Source organism: Aphelocoma coerulescens, chromosome 4, assembly GCF_041296385.1.
Source record: "Aphelocoma coerulescens isolate FSJ_1873_10779 chromosome 4, UR_Acoe_1.0, whole genome shotgun sequence".
Lineage (NCBI taxonomy): Eukaryota > Metazoa > Chordata > Aves > Passeriformes > Corvidae > Aphelocoma > Aphelocoma coerulescens.
In genome coordinates this window covers 56,096,042-56,116,079 of record NC_091017.1, presented here as the reverse complement: position 1 = coordinate 56,116,079, position 20,038 = coordinate 56,096,042, and the positions used below count along the sequence as shown (strand labels likewise).

The following is a 20,038-nucleotide window of genomic DNA, read 5'->3' as shown; positions in this document are numbered from 1 at the left end:
TAACATTCAAAACTCTACCCTTTTAGCTAATGTGTTCAGCATTTCTGTAGATCAAACCCCAGATTTTCAAGCCAAACCCCAAAACAAGGAGAGTACATATTCAAGAGTCAAGTGAAAAATTGTTTTCTTCATTTTAATCACATGCCTTGGCAAAGGCAAACAAGAAAAGGAAAACTGATAAGTTAAGAATGAAACTGAATAATCATTAGGCCTCCTAACTACTGAGTCTGTATCAGCAAGTGCCCTGGAGATTTCAGCTTCTCCCAGTCTTGATTCATTCTGAAACCAGATTGCTTTAGTGCATGGACAGAGGCAGGAAATCCCACTGTGCAGCATCATACTGTATGATGTCCTCATATAGTACCAGGGTTGGAGCCTGTCCTGACACTGCCACTTGAGCCAGTGGAACCATTAATTCTCTTCCCCTCCTTTCACATCCTCACTTCCCAACAGCCCCATATCACATGTCACTCTTCTGCGCTGGTTGCTTTCCAAATTAACAACTGTCACAGTACTTCCTTTCCCCAAGTCTTTGCTCAGGTCATGAAATCCTCCTTCCAAATTCAAGTCACTTTATGATTCACATCAGTTAAACTGCTTGCTCTTTAACTTCATGAAGTTAAATTACAGCCCAAATAGTTACATTTGACCAAGCAGTAAGAAACTGGATTCACAGTCTTGAAACATTGAAACACTTTCAGACCTTGATTATAGCATGCTCCCAGTCATGTCAATCATAAGGAAAGAAATACAGTTCATAGCCTTGTACAGACCAAGCATCTGGGAGCACCAGTCTCTGCTGCACCTTACACATCTCAGGCAGGTACAATACATTGTCTGCATCCTCATGCCAGTGGTACTACCACTGCTGTATTTAGTGGGAGAAGCCTGTTGTCTTTCTCTTGCCCACAGATTGTCATAGTGTTACAAAGCTGTTGTGGATGTTTGGAGCTTGAGCATCTGGTAATATGGTAACTAGCTGCTTTAGAAGTGGCATTGACAACGACTTGTGTTTGGGTGTTCTTTCATAAAGTAGGATACATACAATCAGTGCTTTTATGTGTCAAAATAGAAGGATGATGTTGATGCAATAGCCATCAAACAGCATTTTAAATGCTGTTCCATAGAACGAAAAAGGAACATGTCAGTATGTACAGTAAACCAACTTGGTATAGTCCCTGTCTGCTCCTCTTGTTCCCAAGCTGCCTGTGTGTGGTAGGATCTTGGCTGAGAAATGTAGATTGGTTACTTCAGGTAGCTGAGGGAGTGCTGGGTTTGTTATATGGGAGAGGCTCAGATGTATGGCTACCCCATCACCAGGGACCTGGAGTGCAGAAGATGTCAGTGGGAGCTCTTGTCTTCATCTGTGGTGAAAATGTTTCTTGTAAAGGCACTGCAGAGAAATGCTTACAAACATGGATGTTTTGTTGTTTATCCTAAAAATAAATTGGTTTCCATTTGTATTGATTAATCAGCTTTACTGATAAATTAAAGGTCTGTGCCAGTGGCATTATGCAGTGCTGCAAGCGTGCTCTCACAGGGAGCAGGAGCAGTAAAGCAGCAAGCAGTAGCCCAGCAGTGCAGCTGGGCTTTCATGTCCTACATGGCAGCAGGGCTAAATCATCTGACCAGAGTGCTCTGCTCAGGTGATAAATTGTTCCCATGTTCAGCTTTCAGAGCATATCTTTCTTGCATGCAAAGTTACTTGACACTTCTATGTTGTTCCTCAAGGCTCTTCTGCAGCTGTGGTCAAACAGTTCTGTTACTATATGGACACACTTTAAATTACTGTACTTCAAGAAAAACAGAAATGGCAGGCATCAGTCTTACTGTATTGAGTAAATTGACTGTATCTCAACATACACAGTGTTACTAAACATGTTAAAAGATCAAATTATACTGCAAAATTGCTCTATAAATATTGGCTGTGCTGATGCCCCAGCTGTATATATGAATTGTTAAATTAACCAATACTGAAGTAGCAACTTTCAGGGATAATTATCTTTGCTATTTTTTTTTAATTTTAAGAAGTCCAGGAAAATTGTGTAAGAACTGGAACAGAGTCAGTTCCCTGTTGATTTTGTACTGCTGCTGTATGTAGTGCTGTACAGCAGACTTTTATATAGGATAGAAAAATAGTTGCTTGTGTTTGAAAGAAATATTGACTTGCTTTGTGTTTTTATATAGTTAGCAGGATGTGTGTATATCTCTTGTTCACAGCAGAATTTCCCACAAGTCCAGGGAGAGTTTTTCAGCAGAAGTAGGTTGGTTGAGCAGGGTAGGACTTAGGAATCATGCACTGCCCTTCCAGCCATCCAATTACACAGATAGGATAAATCTCCTTTAAATTGGTGATTATGTAGTGTGAATTGTGTTAATGTTTCCTCAAAATATAGCTCCACATGGAATAAAGGACATGATAGCTTCTTAGACCCTCTGTCACCTATATTATCCTGCCTGAATGACGGAGCTTTAAATGATGATATATTAGTTCCTAGCATTTCTGTTGTACAGGCAGCCTGCAGTGAGAAGCCAGGTAGGTGTCTCAGTGGTCATACAGAGGCCACCTCCCTATAAATTACACCATTCTCTGACCTGTTCTATATCTCACAGTTCAGGCTAATCATTGACAGGGCTTTTACAATCACAAGCTTTTAGTGAAGCTTTGATAAAACACTCCAGCAGCTTGTGGCAAATGAAGACAGTCTGTACGGCATGGACTCCAGCAAAAGAATGGAATTTTTTCAGCATCAGTACAAGAAATCTGACTTTTAACACTGGCACTATAAACTGGCATAATGTGTGGCCAACGACTGGAGAAAATTGTTACTTTTTGGACATTAGTTTTCATAAGGATAGTTACTGGGCTTGCTGGAGAAGGAAGATCTGTGTGGAAAAAGGACTCCCACTTCAGCCCCGTGAGCGAAACACAGATGTTTTTATATGACACTTTCCCCAAAGAGTTTCTCTGGGGTGTAGGGACAGGAGCTTTCCAGGTGGAAGGCAGCTGGAGGAGGGACGGGAAAGGCTCCTCCATCTGGGACCGCTTCACCCACTCGGAGTTCCGGGATGCTGACAGCACAGGCATCTCCAGTGACAGTTACATCTTGTTGGACAAAGATTTGTCTGCTCTGGATTTTTTGGGAGTTACTTTTTACCAATTTTCAATTTCATGGTCAAGGCTTTTCCCCACTGGAGTGGTAGCAGCTCCCAATGAAAAAGGACTTCAGTATTATAACACCCTTATTGACTCTCTACTACACAGAAATATTGACCCCGTGGTTACACTCTACCACTGGGACCTGCCCTTGATGCTGCAGGAAAAATACGGGGGATGGAAAAATGAATCGATGATTGATATCTTCAATGACTACGCCACGTTTTGCTTTCAGACCTTTGGGGACCGTGTTAAGTATTGGATTACAATCCACAATCCATATTTAGTTGCTTGGCATGGGTATGGCACAGGTATTCATGCTCCAGGAGAGAGAGGGAAAATAACAACTGTCTACTCAGTAGGACACAATTTGATCAAGGTACAGTATAGTAAGATTTTACAAATTGATCTTGCACTGCTGTGGGAAGTAATGGGAGGAATTGGTCCTGTGATCAGTGTTTAAAAAAAAAAAAATCACCTATGGGGAAAGCACCAAGAATTAGCCTTTAGCTAAGGCAGTCTTTTGTTAATCCTCACTTTGATCTTATTGCTCGTCACAACAGCTGACTCAGTAATTGTTTATTTTAAGGTACTTGTTCATTATTTTATTTAAATAGCTTTTACATACAAATTCTGGCTATTAAAAAGCATTCTTTATTCTGTACATTTAGTTAAACAGATTTGGCCATACTGAAACGACTATTCTATTAGTTTAAAAGGAAATTAATTTGTATTTGCATACTGAATAAATTTTACTGGCCATAGAGTATGTATATGTAAGTATACATATCTAGCTTAGTAAGATCATATTGCAAAATGTTTACCTCTAAACTAGTAAGGTTGGCACTTCTTGGGTTCAGAAGAAAACAAATGTCCTCTTCAGTACTTGAGAGTTTCAGATTATTTCTATGATGTACAGTATTTTTTGCGTCTGCAGTGCTCAAAGTGCTTTACAGAGCAGGTCACTATCCCATCTCTGCAGCCAGTATAATTCCCCCTACTAGGACTATTCTTAACTGTCACAAAGAGAATTTTTCTACAACTTGCCATACCTTATACATGTAATTAACAAATAAATCTGAATGGGTTTGTGCTACAGAAAGAAGTATGCATGTTGGAAAAAAATATTTGCCAGAGTAGTTAAAAATATTCTGCAACAGACAAATTCTTGTATTTGCTTCTGGCCTTGAACTCAACTTCAGAACATAATTTTTCGAAAAAATTCACACTGCAGTCAATAGAAGTTTACACACAGAAGAAAAGTTGTCAAGCACCCTGAGTCACTAACTGATTTCAGACGTAGCAGAAGAATGATTTAACTATAAAGATTTGTGAAGCATCTCAAAGAGAACTGATGCTGAATCATTCCTTTTATTTTCAAGTGCTATTTTATATAATGCATGTGAAAGATACCATGTAAGTTTGCAGTATTTCTTGCCTTCATTTCTGAGTGTCACAATCAAATGTGGAGTACCAAATACAGAGTCTCTGCATTTTCTGTAAAATCCATGTAAGCAGCACACCACACACAGGGAGCGATACTCCTCTCCAGAGAATCAATTGGATTTTCCAGGAAGCCAAGCACAGCTGGGTCTGATATACAAATTACTGACCTAATTTTCTTGGTCAATATTACTTATCTCTCAGACTTGATTTGATAGTTGCTTCTAGAGAATAAATAGACTTCTAGAGTATAAAATAAATTACTTGGATGAAAGAATTAAGGAGACTTTCAGAAGCACACAATCCTTTAACTACTATTTTATTATCCTTGGGCAGAAATTATTTTCCTCTGGTACCCTTCTTACAGCCCCATGAACATTACCTAACAAATGAGCAGTTCTCTCCTGTACCACTGTAAAATTTCTGAAGATTTTAGATTTGAGATTCATGAAAAATCTGAAATTCTTAGTAAGGTATTTGAGGAACTGGAGTTTTCTGATTGGGGTTAGAGATGGAATGGAAACTCTTGAGGTACCAGTCAGTATGAGTCAACTCCTCTTTAGATATCATTATTTCTTTCTCTTAATAAACCATAATGCCAGCCAGCCATTCCACAGAAGTCACAGCTGGTCCTACGTTTCAAGCCAACTAGCCAGAATCTTTCTCAAAGATTTTTGGGCAAGTTGAAATGTTTGGCTCATTTTGCATTGTTGACAATACAGTATTAATATAATGTATCGATGCACAATCAGGATTCATGTGTTGTGAAATATCTCTCCTTTGAGAATCAAGAAAAGTTATAAGATTCTCTCTCTAAAGAGATTTCACATGTGTTTTTATTTCAGGACCAGTATATACTGGTCTGTTTCTCAGACATTGTATTATGGCTACCTTCTAATTTCCCACTGCAAACCAAAAACATTATCCCAAAAATAAAAGACCAACCAAAATGTCAGGTTTTGGCAGTGTGAGGCAAAGCCTGTTAAAGCTCTTGAAAAGATTGCCATTTATGTCATCAGCTTTAGGAAGAGCCACATTCCTGTTCATGTCAAGCCTTCATGTTTGGACAGACTGTTGACAGACACGGTCCTCAATGCCACCCTGTGCACAAGCCAGGTTCACCCATTAAATATACAGAGCAGGAAAAACAGGTCTGTAGTGCTGAAAAGAAGCTAATCTGCCACCACACTGTTACACAGCAATTTGCTGAAAATCATTCTCAAACCTTTTTGTAGTATCTTTGGATAAATTAAATGAAGCTCTCTCATGAATCCTACTTTTAGTTCAATTTCCTTGTGTATTGTTGCAGTTGTGGTGTTATCAGAACTAATCACTATTTATATAAAGGAGTGCTTTTATGTGATATATCAATCATAAGCTGAAGCTAAGTTAAATAGAATCACAAAAACAATATAACAAACCATAAACCTCTGCTTTTTTGGACTTTGGATTATTTTATTGTAAGAACCATTTGAAAGTTGCTAGAGATCTTTGTGTCCCTAGAAAAGGGCTGAAGAAATTTCCCTTAGTTTTAAACTACCAGTTTTATTTCTTTCAAAAGCAATACAGTGTCTTAAAACTCAAATAATTGGCTGGCATATGGAAAAGTTCGTAGAATACCAGGTTGGAAGAGGACCTCAAGGATCATCTCCATGGATTCTAGAACTGATTAAAAAATTATCTGCTTCCATGAATGAATTCATGTAGGTAACTAGGTTGATAATGACCTCATTAAGGCTTTTCAACAAAAGTAGGGTTGGTCTGTCTTCATCCAGCCCCAGAGATCTGTGTGTTGGCTGGCACAAGGCATTGCTGATGCTGAATCACCTGCTACCTGTGCTCCCCTCCAAGCCTTGCATCCTGTTAAGGGAATGCTCCAGACACATGTACTTATGAGACAGCCCTGCCTTTTACATGGCCCTTGTTATTCAAGACCTATAAAGAGAGGTAGTGAATGCAGAAGCCAAGGCTGCTATGCAGGGTGCTTAGAAGCTCCACGTTGGGAAAATAATCTAGAAGAATAATTTCAAATTTTAATTTAAAAAAAAAATCAATTTTAAAAACATATTTGCATGTTACTTTGTATGCTATTCATTCACAGAGGGTAATAATTGCTACTGATCATTTCAAAGGACTTCATACTACCTCTAAGGACATTAATAGGGAACCTGAACTGTGATGCCTATTAATTATAAATTGCTAAGGGGTTCACTTGGATAAATCTCTCTTCAATTGCATGGTCATTATGAGTAATAAAAGGAGCATGTGGAATCTTGTACCAGATGGAGATTGGCCATCAAAAGTCTATTTCTTTTCTTCCTTAAAGGAGACTGCACTTCACAAACGCAACATCAGAAAACAATTAATGGTAACACGTAACTTGCTATGCGACATTTGAAAGACACACCACAGAAAAGAAATAAACTATGAGCTTGCTCCTGAGGCAGCTGTCATACTAAAGCAGAGAAGAAAAAATGGCACACTGAAAAATTAGGTGGATTTCTTTGATTTAACAGTAAATAAATCTGGCAAGAAGCAAGAAAATATAAAGCAGATGAATCATTGTGGCTGGACCTATGTGAGATGTATACCTGATATATTATTACCCTTTTCTCTATATCTAGTTACATTCTTTCATACTTGGATTGAGGTTTGTAAATATGACAAAGGCAGACCGACCTGTCTTCTTTTCCTCCTCTGTATTAGTACCCTCCAGGAAGTTCTGCCTTTGCTACATAATAAGCAGAAAGGGGCTTTTTTTTTTTTTTTAATTTCCTGTTAAAGATTATTCACACTTCTTCCTATCTGGCAGAAAAGCCCAGGAGAGAAATGTCATAATAAGATCTCCCTAAAAAATGTCTTCATCACATACTTGAAAAAAGTAATAAATTCACTTTCAAGCCTGGTGTCTCCCTATAGGTCCATTGCAGATCAGGTTCTTCTCTGTGCCCAGCTGCATTATTCCCAGCTCTTTGGTAGGTCTCACTATGACAGGATCTCTTCGTGGACACTGCTGGCATTGGGATCTGTGAATGAGTGTTCCCCAGGAAAGTCCTATAATTCATTCTCCTTAAAAACAAATTTCTACTTCATGAATAGGGAATAATTATTACCTCTATGTCCAACCAGACATTTCCTTCCCTTCCCCCAAAGGGGACTCCTTCCCTCAGGATGCAGAGAGATGAAACTACACCAGCACCTGTATTTCTTACAGGAGAAAGGAAACCTATCTCCATCAAGTATGGCTCTAGGGTGGACACCAGAATAATTTCTGCTTGTAAATGTCTTTATTGGAAGATTTTTTCAAATAGTAGTAGCCATCAGTGATGATATAAAATTCAGCACTGATTAATATTTTTTGATGATTTGTTATTTTCAGGTTAGCTTTCTTAGATTTCTTGGTAATCATTAGGGAAAACACAATCCAAATGCAAGACAGTTAACATACAACAAATTTGATAGTAAAGCCTCAGTCCTTCCTAACACCCTCTTAGAAGTGTAGTTGCCTACACCTCAAGAGGTAGGCAATCCTGCACAAGGATTGAGTTTGCAAAAGAAAGGATTTAGTTCTACTTTGGCTCTACTGACTATGGGGCATCTTTACCACAGACCAAAAGGGCCTTGAACAGAAATACACTCTCCAAATAAGCCACACAGCCCTGCCCTTCTTCTGAAGTATAACATCATCATCATCAGACTCTATATTCTAGCTCTTCATGGTTTAAACACCAAACAGTTGAACAAAAAGCCCAAATAATTTTATTAGCCTTTTTTCAATTCTAGTTTTCCTAAATGTTCTTGCTTTCCAGCACACTAAAGTAACTCCACATACCCCTGACATTGTTTTGTATACTCATTGCTGTTCAAAGAAAAATTTCTTGACTAAAGTATCTTAAGAATTTGAAAGTATTGCTCTTTCTATTGAAAGCTCTTTGCATATGATAAATTACAGGATCAGAATTTGAAGGAGTATGAGAATATTTCAAAAAGAGAGAATAACAATAATGTTGTCTTCAGTTTATTAAGTTGACTTTTCTAGCCTTTTTACAGGGTTAGTACTAACTGATGTAGCACTCTCTGTGACTTTCAAGTCTAAGGAATATTTTCTACATGAATACCAGGAAAATATGCTGAAATTAATGAGTCATATGTGTCCAGAATAAATACCCGATATTGATCCTACTTTAACTGTGTACTTAGCCTTGACATTTGTCCTTGCTCTAACAAGGAAAGTGAAAGATTAGGGATTAAACTCTAACTGAAAAAAGATTAGTCAAGATTTACTGAAAATACCCAATTTGATTATGATACAGCTTTTAAATTGATGTTTATTTCATATCTGGTCTTAAAAAACAAACTATATAAATCAGTTGATTCCATCAACAATCGTTTGCATTTAGCAAACACGTTCTATCTGAGAATGTTAAGCTTCTTTACAGATAATTAACAACTCAGAATTATAGGCAAGCAGATTATATTGTGTCTACTATGTCTTTAAAACCCTTACTATAGACAGTGACGAGATTTTTTCAGTAAGAGTTAATCCTCAGAATTAAGAGTCATCAGTGATACATACAAATTTGTATATGAGGATTCTATCTTGACTCATATTAAATGTACTTATTTATACTTGAGGTCTACTCCTCTAGAATTATATCTGTGGCTGTGTTCTCTACTGTACACATTATTTTTAATAGTAACTTTATTTTCTTCTAATCACCTCCTGAAGATGTGTATGAATATGAGTTGTACCTGACTGGCTTTTACATGTCAATATCATATTCTAATTCATTGGTTTTTGGCAAAGCCATCTTTGTCCACTTCACCTAGAAAAGTGTGATTGCTGTGATTTACCTGGTGCTATTCTCATGGTACTTGGCACTGTGTGTTATACAGCTGACTTCAGTGGGGGTTTTCTTGTAAAGCCAACACAGCCATATGCCTCTTGTTCAACAGTGCTGCTCATGGCCTGTGTCTGGAGAAAAAGTGTAGAAACCAGGTGAGAAATCACTAGAGGCAGAGCACAGAGTAAGCCTGGCCCAAGCAGCTACCACAGGCTGGAGTGACTTTCAGGAGAGGACAGTGAAGGCAACTGAGGAGATGGCACTGGCCACTTAAATTTTCTGAGGAGGCTGGTGAGAAATCCATTTTATAATACTTTAACTGTATCCTGCAATCTGCCTCATGAGTCCATTTTTGCTGGCTTCCCTCTTCAGCTACAGAACCTGCATTTCAAAGGTTAGTGTCACTTTATCAGTATTTTCAAAGACAGACCTTGAACAAATGTTACAAGCATGACCTTAGAAACCATAAACAACTGATACACAAAATTTCACAAACTGTAATTCTTTGGTATTCCCTAGCTTAAACAATTATCTACCTGACATCAGGCATTTTGTGGTTTTTTTAAACTGTCAAGGCTGTGTGTTTCTAGATAAATTAACTGAAATTATTGTCAGAGGTAAGCAATGCTGTTTGGTTTAGTAATGATGGCAGTCTAACTCAGCACTCAGTGTTTCACAATGCTTCTAATGTTTTTTCTGGGTGCAAACTATTATTTTCTTTCCAGCTTAAGAGTATAAAGCCACACTTTAGGCATAAGGCAAACCCTGAGTTACTTGACAACTCTTCAGCTGTGAGAGGTCAGCTCCCCTCCCCTGTGTCAGATCACCTGATGTGATTCACACTGCCATCCAGAGTCACTCTTGTCTGACCTACCTGTCCTGTTTTCCTATAGGACTTTGATAATGCTAGTGGTTCCTCAGTCTCCCATGTATTTCTGGTGTAAATTTTGTCTGCTGGATGCCCTTATTTAAGTAATTAATAATGTGACATTTGAAACTAATTGTGATGTGTGATAATGTTATGCTTTCTAAAACTTGATAATCAGAAAAGTGGTATTAAGATGTGATACATTGTTATGGCCATTTCAAAGAAGAAATTAACTAAAATCCTGAACAAAATTCTCACTCAGAACTGTGAAAGTTGACATTTGGGTTCAAAATTCACATCTGGGTCCTTTGTCCAAGTTTTTACATTTAGGGATTGTGCAAATATCAGAACTTGAACACTGGGTCAAATGACCAGGCCAAAATAAAACAACTAAATCCCAAGAGGGATGGGGTGGATGTGGTTTGATCAGAGTAAGTCCAGGTAATGCCTGGAGCACAGAGCAGTTAGTAGCACAAAGTCAGCGCTCACAAATGAAGTATCATGTGAGATACGTAATTTATGAAATAATTGTGAAGATGGTTTAAGATTTTAACCAGATCAGGAATCACTGTTTGACAGAGAAAGACTCAGATGGGACTAAGTCACAGAGTTCAAATCCCACCATTAGAGCTGTTTAGTTCCAAAATGTCAGTGTAACAGCTATTCACATCCCTGCTGGGACCTCTCCTGAAATCAGGATGTATGTTACAAGGCCTAACGTGTCATAGGAACAGCACATGAGTTACTGAGAATTGCCCTCATCCCAAGGAACCTTGCAGGGTAACAGTGATTGCCCATTAAACTATGTGGGGTAATTCATGTGCCTTAACTGATATTTCCATATAAGCCTGCAGTGAATCAGATGGAGCTCCCTGCCTCTCTAGCTGCCAACTCACAAAGACACTTATTAGAGTTACAATTTAATGCTATTCTTCTCTCATCAGGCTCATGCAAAAGTCTGGCATAACTACAAAGAACACTTTCAGCCCTATCAGAAGGGGATGATATCCATAGTATTGGGATCCCACTGGATCAAACCTAACAAATCGGAAGACGAGTCGGACATTTCTAAGTGTCAGAAGTCTATGGAGAGAGTACTTGGATGGTTTGCCAAACCTATCCATGGGGATGGGGATTATCCAGAAGAACTGAAAAAGGAATACTTGTTTCTGCCACACTTTACTGAAGATGAAAAACACTACATAAAGGGAACAGCTGACTTCTTTGCCTTTTCCTTTGGTCCTAGTAACTTTAAACCTCCAAACACTCTACCAAAAATGGGACAAAATTTGTCACTCAATTTGAGGGAAGTACTGAACTGGATTAAACTGGAATACAACAGTCCTCGAATCTTGATTGCAGAGAATGGCTGGTTCACTGACAGCCATGTGAAAACAGATGACACCACAGCCATCTACATGATGAAAAACTTCATTAATAAGGTTTTACAAGGTTTGTACAGAAATTAGTTGTTGGATTTTCAGAGACAACTTTTGATCATTGGATATTTAGCTCTGTAATATTTAATCTTTTTTAAAAAGTGATAATGGCAACAAAGTTAATCATTAATTATTTATACTGCATGAGTACATGGATCAGGATCTACTGGTGCTAGGTGTACAAACAGAAGAAACCCATAGCCCCTGTCCCAGAAAGCTAAAGTCCAACATCTGCATTGGGTTAGGGTTTCCATACTGAAACTACTCCTGCAGGACTCCAAGACTCCACCTGTAGTAGATACAGAAAAGTCTTCAGATCTTCTTCTGTGGATGACACCTCTGGTGACACAGAGAGCTTAGTTAATTCCTGACCTTTCCTACCTTCAGCCCCTTGTTCCTGCCCTGAACCTTCCCCTTGTTTTTCAGGAGGCTTTTCTCATCCTCACTCTAACCCTCAGTCAGGATCCTGACTTGTTTCTGCCCTCTCCTTTCACTGTCCCTGCAAACATACTCTCACTCTGATCCACCAGATCTCTGCCTATCATGTGCCTAACTTTTAATTTTCTTTACCACAAAGTATACATAAAATAGTACTTTTTTCCCTACCCATTTAAATGGCCACAAATGCTCAGCATGCACCATCTCAAGTACACAGCATCTTTTGCTCTGACAATTAAACTTACCCCCATCTATTCAGTATGCTTCTAGAAGCAAAAATGTTCTTAGTTGTCACTCACTCTGTCCCTAGATATCTTCTCCCATTTGTTTAACCTTCCTCATTGCAGACATCAAGTACTCATCTTTACTTGCAAGGCCATTCTGGCTTATCTCTTTGTCCTCTACATCATTCTCTGCCTCTGCATTTTGCAATGGATATTTTCAGATTTTTTTGTACTTTCTCCCATGGTTTCCTTAATATTTAGAAGTTGCTTTTTTTGAAAATACATGCTGTTGTATTTCTTTGTTACATTTCCTCATCTCCTTTCCAGTATTCTGGCCTTGTCTATCAGCTTCTCATATACTCACATTGCAAGCTCTTGGGCTTTCTGATTTCATCTGGCAACTAGGAAAACATCCAGCTGGACTATGCCCATGCTGCTGGGTACCTTGTTACTCTGCTGCATGAATACATGCACCGTGCAAAACTGCTTTCTGCTCAACTCACAGCCTGCTGTGACTAGGGCAAGGAAGTTCAGTGGAAATACAGAATTATGCAAAATGAAATGTCCTGGGAAAATGAGGCAAAATTATGTTGGGAAAGAATAAACCAGAAAACTTCATCTTTATTCCTTGGCTTACTGGTGTGGTGGACTACAGGTAAAACATGACTTGTCCACCTGTGTCAAAATCCTCAGCAACTCTACTTGGTCACTGCTTTACCTTGGGTATTCCAGCCCTTGTAAGGTTAACGTGAGGAGTTATCCCGCGTTATTTCCTAGCTCAAAGCTGGCAACAGGCAATGAACATGACTGACCATGGAGTTTGGACTTTTCTTCCAGGCTGCCAGCTGGCACGTGCCTATGTGGGTAAAAACCATTGTGATTAGTTGGTGTCTGCCGAGAAGCACATTGCAGGTTCTGCTGCGCTTCCTGAAGAGTCAGGTTCCACATCTAGGAAAGCAGTTGTGTTGTCATCTTTCTCATATATTATATGTAAAAATCATATCTAGACTCCTTTGCAAGAGGGACATTAAGATTGCTGGAAGAAATCAGCATGCACTCCACCCATTCTGTAACTAAATGTCTCTGGGTTGGTCAACCCAACTTCTCTAAACTCATTAACAGTCCCAAGCCAACAAAATCTTTCAAATTACAAGGTGAATAGACATTCCCAAATGTTTAAGCTTGCAGGCATCTTTCAAATAAATGTAGAGAGTTTTAGCTTCATGACAAAGTCACAGACCAGATCAACTGTTGTTCCCTTTATTTTTACTCATGATTCTCTAATTTTACTGGTATATATTACTGGGAAATTGTCAAATGCAACTTTAGACCTGGATGTGGTGTAATATTTCTTGTTTGCTCAGAGCAGAAATAAAACATCCTACAGTAATTTAATTTCTTAAGGAATTAGTGACTTTTTTTAGCAAATAAAGACTAAGATGTGTATGTCAGTTTTGCAATGAATTACAGTGGGTCAATAACCCTATGAATGTTGAGAAGACACTCGAGAGTTTCAAAGTAAATAGCCCTTTCTTATAAATCCCCCTTATATATGTTAGAGTACTAAATACAAGACTCATGGATGTTACCTTCTCTTATGCAGCTATTAAATACGACAACATAGATGTGTTTGGTTACACAGCCTGGTCCCTCCTCGATGGCTTCGAATGGCAACATGCTTACAACATCAGGCGTGGCTTATTTTATGTAGATTTCAAAAGCAAAAAAAAGGAAAGGATTCCCAAGTCATCTGCACTTTATTATAAACAAATCATACAAGAAAATGGCTTCTTCCCAAAGGATTCTACCCCGAACTTGCAAGCTCAGTTCTCCTGTGATTTCTCCTGGGGTATCACTGAGTCTGTTCTCAAGGTAAGTGTAACATATTAAGAGGATCACTGGAAACAGCGTAATCAGTGACTTCAATTTTGTGAACAAATGACTGTGTATGGCACCTCACATTCAAGAATTCCAATGCACACTGCCAACAGAAGTTAAGCCGTAACTGCATTGGTTCAATTTCATGTGTTTCCAGGTTTTCAGGTGAGCTGGTCACAGAGTGCTGGGTACTCCTGCAGCAGCAGACCCTGCTGCAGGAGCCCTTCCAGGCCCGGCCCTCCCTCACCTTCCCTCTCCCCATGACAGATCAGATGAGGAAATTTCAGACCAAGAAATCGATCCAACCAATTGTTACTGGGTTATTTTTCAACCAGCGGTTTCCAAATCCCGTTTGCAGTGTGGCCATAGGGATGCTTGTGATGGCCTGACGGAGAGGGTGACAAAGGGCAGGGATGAGGTAGTTACACTGGTGGCAGAAGAGCTACCTGCAGGCTCCAGGTCTCGTCTAAAGCAGAAACACATTCCTGGGTTAGGCCTGGCTCTAAGTGCCACTTAGACAAGTGGGTAAGAAGCCATTCTTTAAAAAGACACATAGCACAGCTGACGAAAACCAACCTTGAGGTTTTACCATCTGAGCTCACATTAGAAAACAGATCATACCACCTTTTGTCCAAACTGGTTCCTACAGGACCTATTTATACCTTATTTTGCTTCTATTTCTGCTTTACACTTAGTAAATAAGCTAAATGTTTGTATGGCCAGTGTTGGGATACCCTTTTTGTCATCGCACACAGTCCCACAACAAATACCAGCCTCAAAAAATAACAAACCCCCATAATTTAGCCTATTCACAGACAACCATAGGAAAAAAAAAGTAAAGCTTCTATATATCTTGTTAATATACAGCACAAAAAAGTACATTTTCTTTAAAAAAAAGTAATTACATATTTTAAACTTTACTATATTGTACTTTGAAACCTACAAAAAGCATTTAGAAATTGGAATATGAAAAAAATTCATGTGCTACTCAGAACCTTTTAAACTAGTAGGAGATATAAAAGATATAACTAAATGCTACAAGCTGTTTGTATCAGATTACTATGTCTTGGTTTCACAAGGTTGATCTCCGCAGCAGTGCCAAAATAATCCATGCCTGCCTTGTATAGCCCCTGGTGCTTGTTCTCACCACCAGCTCTCCTGGCAGCTGCCCGAGAGTGCTGTGTGCATGACCAGAGTGAACTCATCAGGGAGAGCTATCTGTGTGAAAACATATGTCATGTAGGCTGGTGGCAGGGCAAATGCTCCTGTGTAATCAAACAGAAAAAAGTGCAATTTTAATGTTTTCCATAAGGAAAGGAACAGAATGATAAGATGACCACTAGCACAAAGCCCATATAGGTGAGTTGGTTATGCTCTTCCCCCTGGAGCATCTAAGCAGGGCCTTCTGACATCCAGCACAAGTCCTACAGCTAAGCACAGGCAGAAATGCAGACTACAAGCAGGTGCTGAGTTCATTTAATTAAAACCCATTGTAACATATTTTATTTTCACAGGCAGAATCGGCGGCTTCCTCGCCCCAGTTCTGCGATTCCAGCTTGTACCTCTGGAATGTCACAGGAGATGGGCTTCTGCACAGAGTTGAAGGGGTAAAGCTAAAAACCCGACCAGCACAGTGCACAGATTTTGTCAGTATTAAAAAGCAACTGGACCTCCTGGAAAAAATGAAAGTCACCCATTACAGATTTGCACTTGACTGGTCACTAATTTTACCCAATGGAGATTTGTCAGTGGTCAACAGGCAAGTTCTTAGGTATTACAGATGTGTGATTAGTGAAGTACTGAAACTCAATGTTCAATCCATGGTCACCTTGTATTATCCAACTCACGCCTACCTGGGCCTGCCAGGTCCTTTGCTGCAGACAGGAGGATGGTTGAACCAATCCACTGCCTACGCTTTTCAAGACTACGCAGCTTTATGTTTTAGGGAACTCGGCGATTTGGTTAAACTTTGGATTACAATAAATGAGCCTAACCAGCTAAGCAATGTCTACAACAGGAGCAGCAATGACACCTATCGGGCAGCACACAATTTATTAATAGCACATGCCATGGCCTGGAGAATATATGATGAGCAGTACAGGTCCTCTCAGTATGGCAAAGTGTCCTTGTCCCTGCATTCGGACTGGGCTGAGCCCGCCAACCCCTTCTTTGAATCTCATTCAAAAGCTGCCAGCAGGTTTCTTCAGTTTGAAATAGGCTGGTTTGCCAATCCCATATTTAAGACTGGAGACTATCCAGCTACTATGAGGGAATACATCAGCTTTAAGAACAGAAAAGGCCTCTCATACACTTTGTTGCCATCTTTCACAAGTGAGGAAAAGCAGCTTGTCAAAGGTGCAGCTGACTTTTATGCACTGAATCATTTCACCACCAGATTTGTGATTCATGAACCTCAGAACGGAAGCCAGTATGAATTTGATCGTGACATTCAATTTCTGCAGGATATCACCTGCCTGAGCTCCCCTTCTCGTTTGGCAGTGGTGCCTTGGGGAATGCGCAAAGTTCTCAGGTGGATTAAAAAAACTTACGGTGACATGGACATTTACATCACAGCAAATGGAATAGATGACCAGTCCTTAGACAATGATGAACTTCGCAATTATTACTTGGGCAAATACGTACAAGAGGTTTTAAAAGGTGAGTACATGACAGATTCAAGTTCCCCAGAGCCATTTCCTTGGCTCAGACCCAGGCACTGTCAAGTCTTGCCCTGGACAGAGCAAGCAGTCCTGGTTAAGATGCAGGAGCCAGCTGCACTGAGCCCCCTGAGGGGCCCGACTCTGCAGTCACACTCAGGGCAGCTATGGCACAAAGCAATGGCATCAAGTGCCTTGCACAAAACACAGCTACAGCTGCCTCCAGTTTAAACCATGTGAGAAGCTCTCTGGGCATGCATATACAGCAGAGTAGTTACTCAGAAGTTATTAGGAGATGGCACTTCAGCCCAACAACTCCCGAGACAATTAAAATTTCTAATCTACAAAGAAAGGCAAGAGATTCCTTGCTTGCCATACTAGTCATTGGACAGGAAAGTGCAAACAAGTCCACAGAGATCTGGAGGGACATACAGAAGAAATACAGCAGGGCACCAGCAGCACCAGCTGCTACTGAAGGGAGAATCCAACTCTAGTTCTTGTTCCACTACTTGTTTTCTCCTGTGCACGTATGGAAATCCAGTTCTTCAGAGAAAAACAAGTAAGAGTTATGGTGCTAGAGGTATTCAAGGCAATGATCTTCAGCAATAGCTTATTTTATGAGAAATGCTGCAGGGACCTCACCCCTCCCCTCCCTCTTCCTGCAACCAATCATTAAAGCAAAGCAGTGAGATGCAGGCTACCAGCAAGGCCTGGGTACCTGAACCATTCAGGCAGTGAGATGTGCAATACATCCCTGTGCTCACTATTCCCTGCTGGTGAGCACTAGAGATCCTGATCAGGACATGGCGTGTTTAAAAGCTTTTCTGAGGCAACTGACATCAAACAGTCTAGGTATCCTGATTTCTCCTCTCTAGGAGCTAATAAAAAATGAGACAAATCTTACTCATGGCTAAGCATGGCTTCAGATTACTTTTAGACACCAAAAAACAAACTGTTCTCTCTCCAGTGCTTAGCTTTCTCAGTTACTACAGGACCAATGAGCATTTGCTGATTTGTTTTCCATGCTAATTTACTGCAAACAACAGAACAATACATTATTAAAGGAAGTAAGTTATTACATGAAAGGGTTGTTTAAAGGGCACTTCCTTACAGTATTCCCGTTAATTTTCTGAGAGCATGACACTTTACAGTACTCCCCCAATTTACATGCTCTTAATCCGGCTCACATTCCCAACTATGCTCACTGCTTGCACATGACTTTAAGGCATGCTATTTTTAAGTATTTTCACCCAGCACTTGGGTGCAGCAGTGAAACAGAGCCCCACACGCTGCAGGGATGAGCAGCTGAGTTTGGAGCAAGGCAGGAATTCTTGGAAAGCTGCTCTCATGGTACCAATGGGTAGCTGCTCCCCCTGAGCAGCATCTGGCTTTTCCAAGGGAAACAAACTCCCAGCTCCAACCCTGTCCAAATCCAGCGTTCATGGGGTAGGTCCAAAAGTTCCCAAATCACGTTATTTTTAAAACAGTAAGGCACTGTTCCTACTTAATTGAGACAACTGAGTATTAGAAGCAGTAAATATTTTATGATGTAATTACACTTTTTAAATTAATAACAATTTGAAATCTGAACTCCTTACCAGAAAGTCTGCAGGTTTTACTTAACATACAAGTTTTTGTTTACACTTTGTTTTGGTTTCTTTTCTTTCTCAGCCTACTACATTGACAAAGTCAAGATTAAAGGCTACTATGCATTTAAGCTGACTGAAGAAAAATCTAAGCCCAGATTTGGATTCTTCACTTCAGATTCAAAAGGAAAGCCTTCAATAAAATTTTACAATAGCCTGATAAGCAACAATGGCTTTCCTGCTGACTACTCAGTCTGTGGCCCCTCTGGCCAAGAAAAGCAGTGTAGCTTCTGCTTGTTCATTTCTCAGAAGAAGCCGTTAATATTCTTTGCCTGCTGCATTTTCTGTACCCTCATCTTGCTTTTAGCTATTATATTTTTTCACAAAAGAAAAAGAAGGAAACGTTTTAAGGCAAAAAGCATCAAGTGCATCTGTGTCTCATTTTAAAAGGGGTCACAAGCCCACTTTCAGTGAGGTCCATCACTGCATTCTACAGTGGACAATGCCACTCAGACAACTGTGGAAAAGCACTGAGTCACTCCAGTCACACACCCCAAGCATTTCATTCAAAAACAAAGTAATCACATTCACAGAAGAAGAGCTATGACACTTGTTTCTGGAGAAATTACTTTTATCCACCTACTGTACATAGAAGACAACTTAATCTATTAAAAAAAAAATTACTCTCCTGTGCCTTGGAATAACCTTTCAAACAGCTTAACTTGTAAAGAGCAACTTTTGGGAAGTGATACACACTTTTGTATAAATAAAAGTGTCTTGTGATGCATATTCAGGTTATAAGTGTTGTTGAGCATGAAACTGCATCTGTTAGGGTTTATAAAATGTTATTAAATTCCACAAACCTTCAGCTAAGTACAACACCAGGAATGAAATGTGCCAGGCCAGCTTCTGAAGATACCCCTAAGAACAAATCCAAGTTAACTCCATTACTGACCAACAGACATCCTTTACGTATTGGGTGAAGTAGTTTTAAGCAAATATAACTGGAGACAAAATCATATACAATCACTATTTTTCATCTCCAAAATGGGGCAGCCATAAAAATTACTAGCAGAGAACATCTAAATAAATAGTAACTATTAATCCACTCAAGAGGGTGATGAATGCAAATTGAACTTGTCATCATACAAGCAGATCTTTGGACAATTTTTGGAATTTCTTAACATGTGTGGGTGCTTTAGCAACTTGTTGCCAAGTACATTTCTGCACTATCCCAGTACTTTATGTATTTTTTCCAAATTGAATGGGTCAAGTGACAGCGTGGATTCTACTACTACACAGAATTAGACCACCTCTCAGTTACATGTTGCTACATGGCAAGATTAGTACCCAAGGGAAAAAAGCTGTATCCCCAGATAACACACATCACTGCTGGTGAAACTCAGCAATACACTCTGATCGAACTTTGAGGTCAACTCCTTTGTTTCCTTAAGTGAGCAATAAAAATAAAGCATCATATTTCCAGACTACTGCTTCTATCTAT

At 39.5% G+C, this 20,038-nt stretch overlaps 1 protein-coding gene across 1 annotated transcript; it reads left to right on the top strand.

Annotated features, from left to right (window-relative positions):
• The first annotated feature begins 2,542 nt into the window (after positions 1–2,542).
• KLB (klotho beta) lies at positions 2,543–20,021 on the top strand. The gene is made up of 5 exons (XM_069014258.1): positions 2,543–3,536; positions 11,257–11,764; positions 14,017–14,285; positions 15,806–16,949; positions 18,620–20,021. Exons 1-5 carry the CDS (start codon positions 2,799–2,801, stop codon positions 18,979–18,981), a joined length of 3,021 nt encoding a protein of 1,006 aa, XP_068870359.1. The 5' UTR covers positions 2,543–2,798; the 3' UTR covers positions 18,982–20,021.
• The last annotated feature ends 17 nt before the right edge of the window (positions 20,022–20,038 follow it).

Excerpts from the sequence above, each read along its gene's own strand:
- KLB (XM_069014258.1), top strand. The coding sequence starts at position 2,799 with ATGTGTGGCCAACGACTGGAGAAAATTGTTACTTTTTGGACATTAGTT. Across the intron at positions 11,765-14,016 it reads CATTAATAAGGTTTTACAAG|CTATTAAATACGACAACATA; the intron begins GTTTGTACAGAA and ends TCTCTTATGCAG. Across the intron at positions 14,286-15,805 it reads TCACTGAGTCTGTTCTCAAG|GCAGAATCGGCGGCTTCCTC; the intron begins GTAAGTGTAACA and ends TTATTTTCACAG.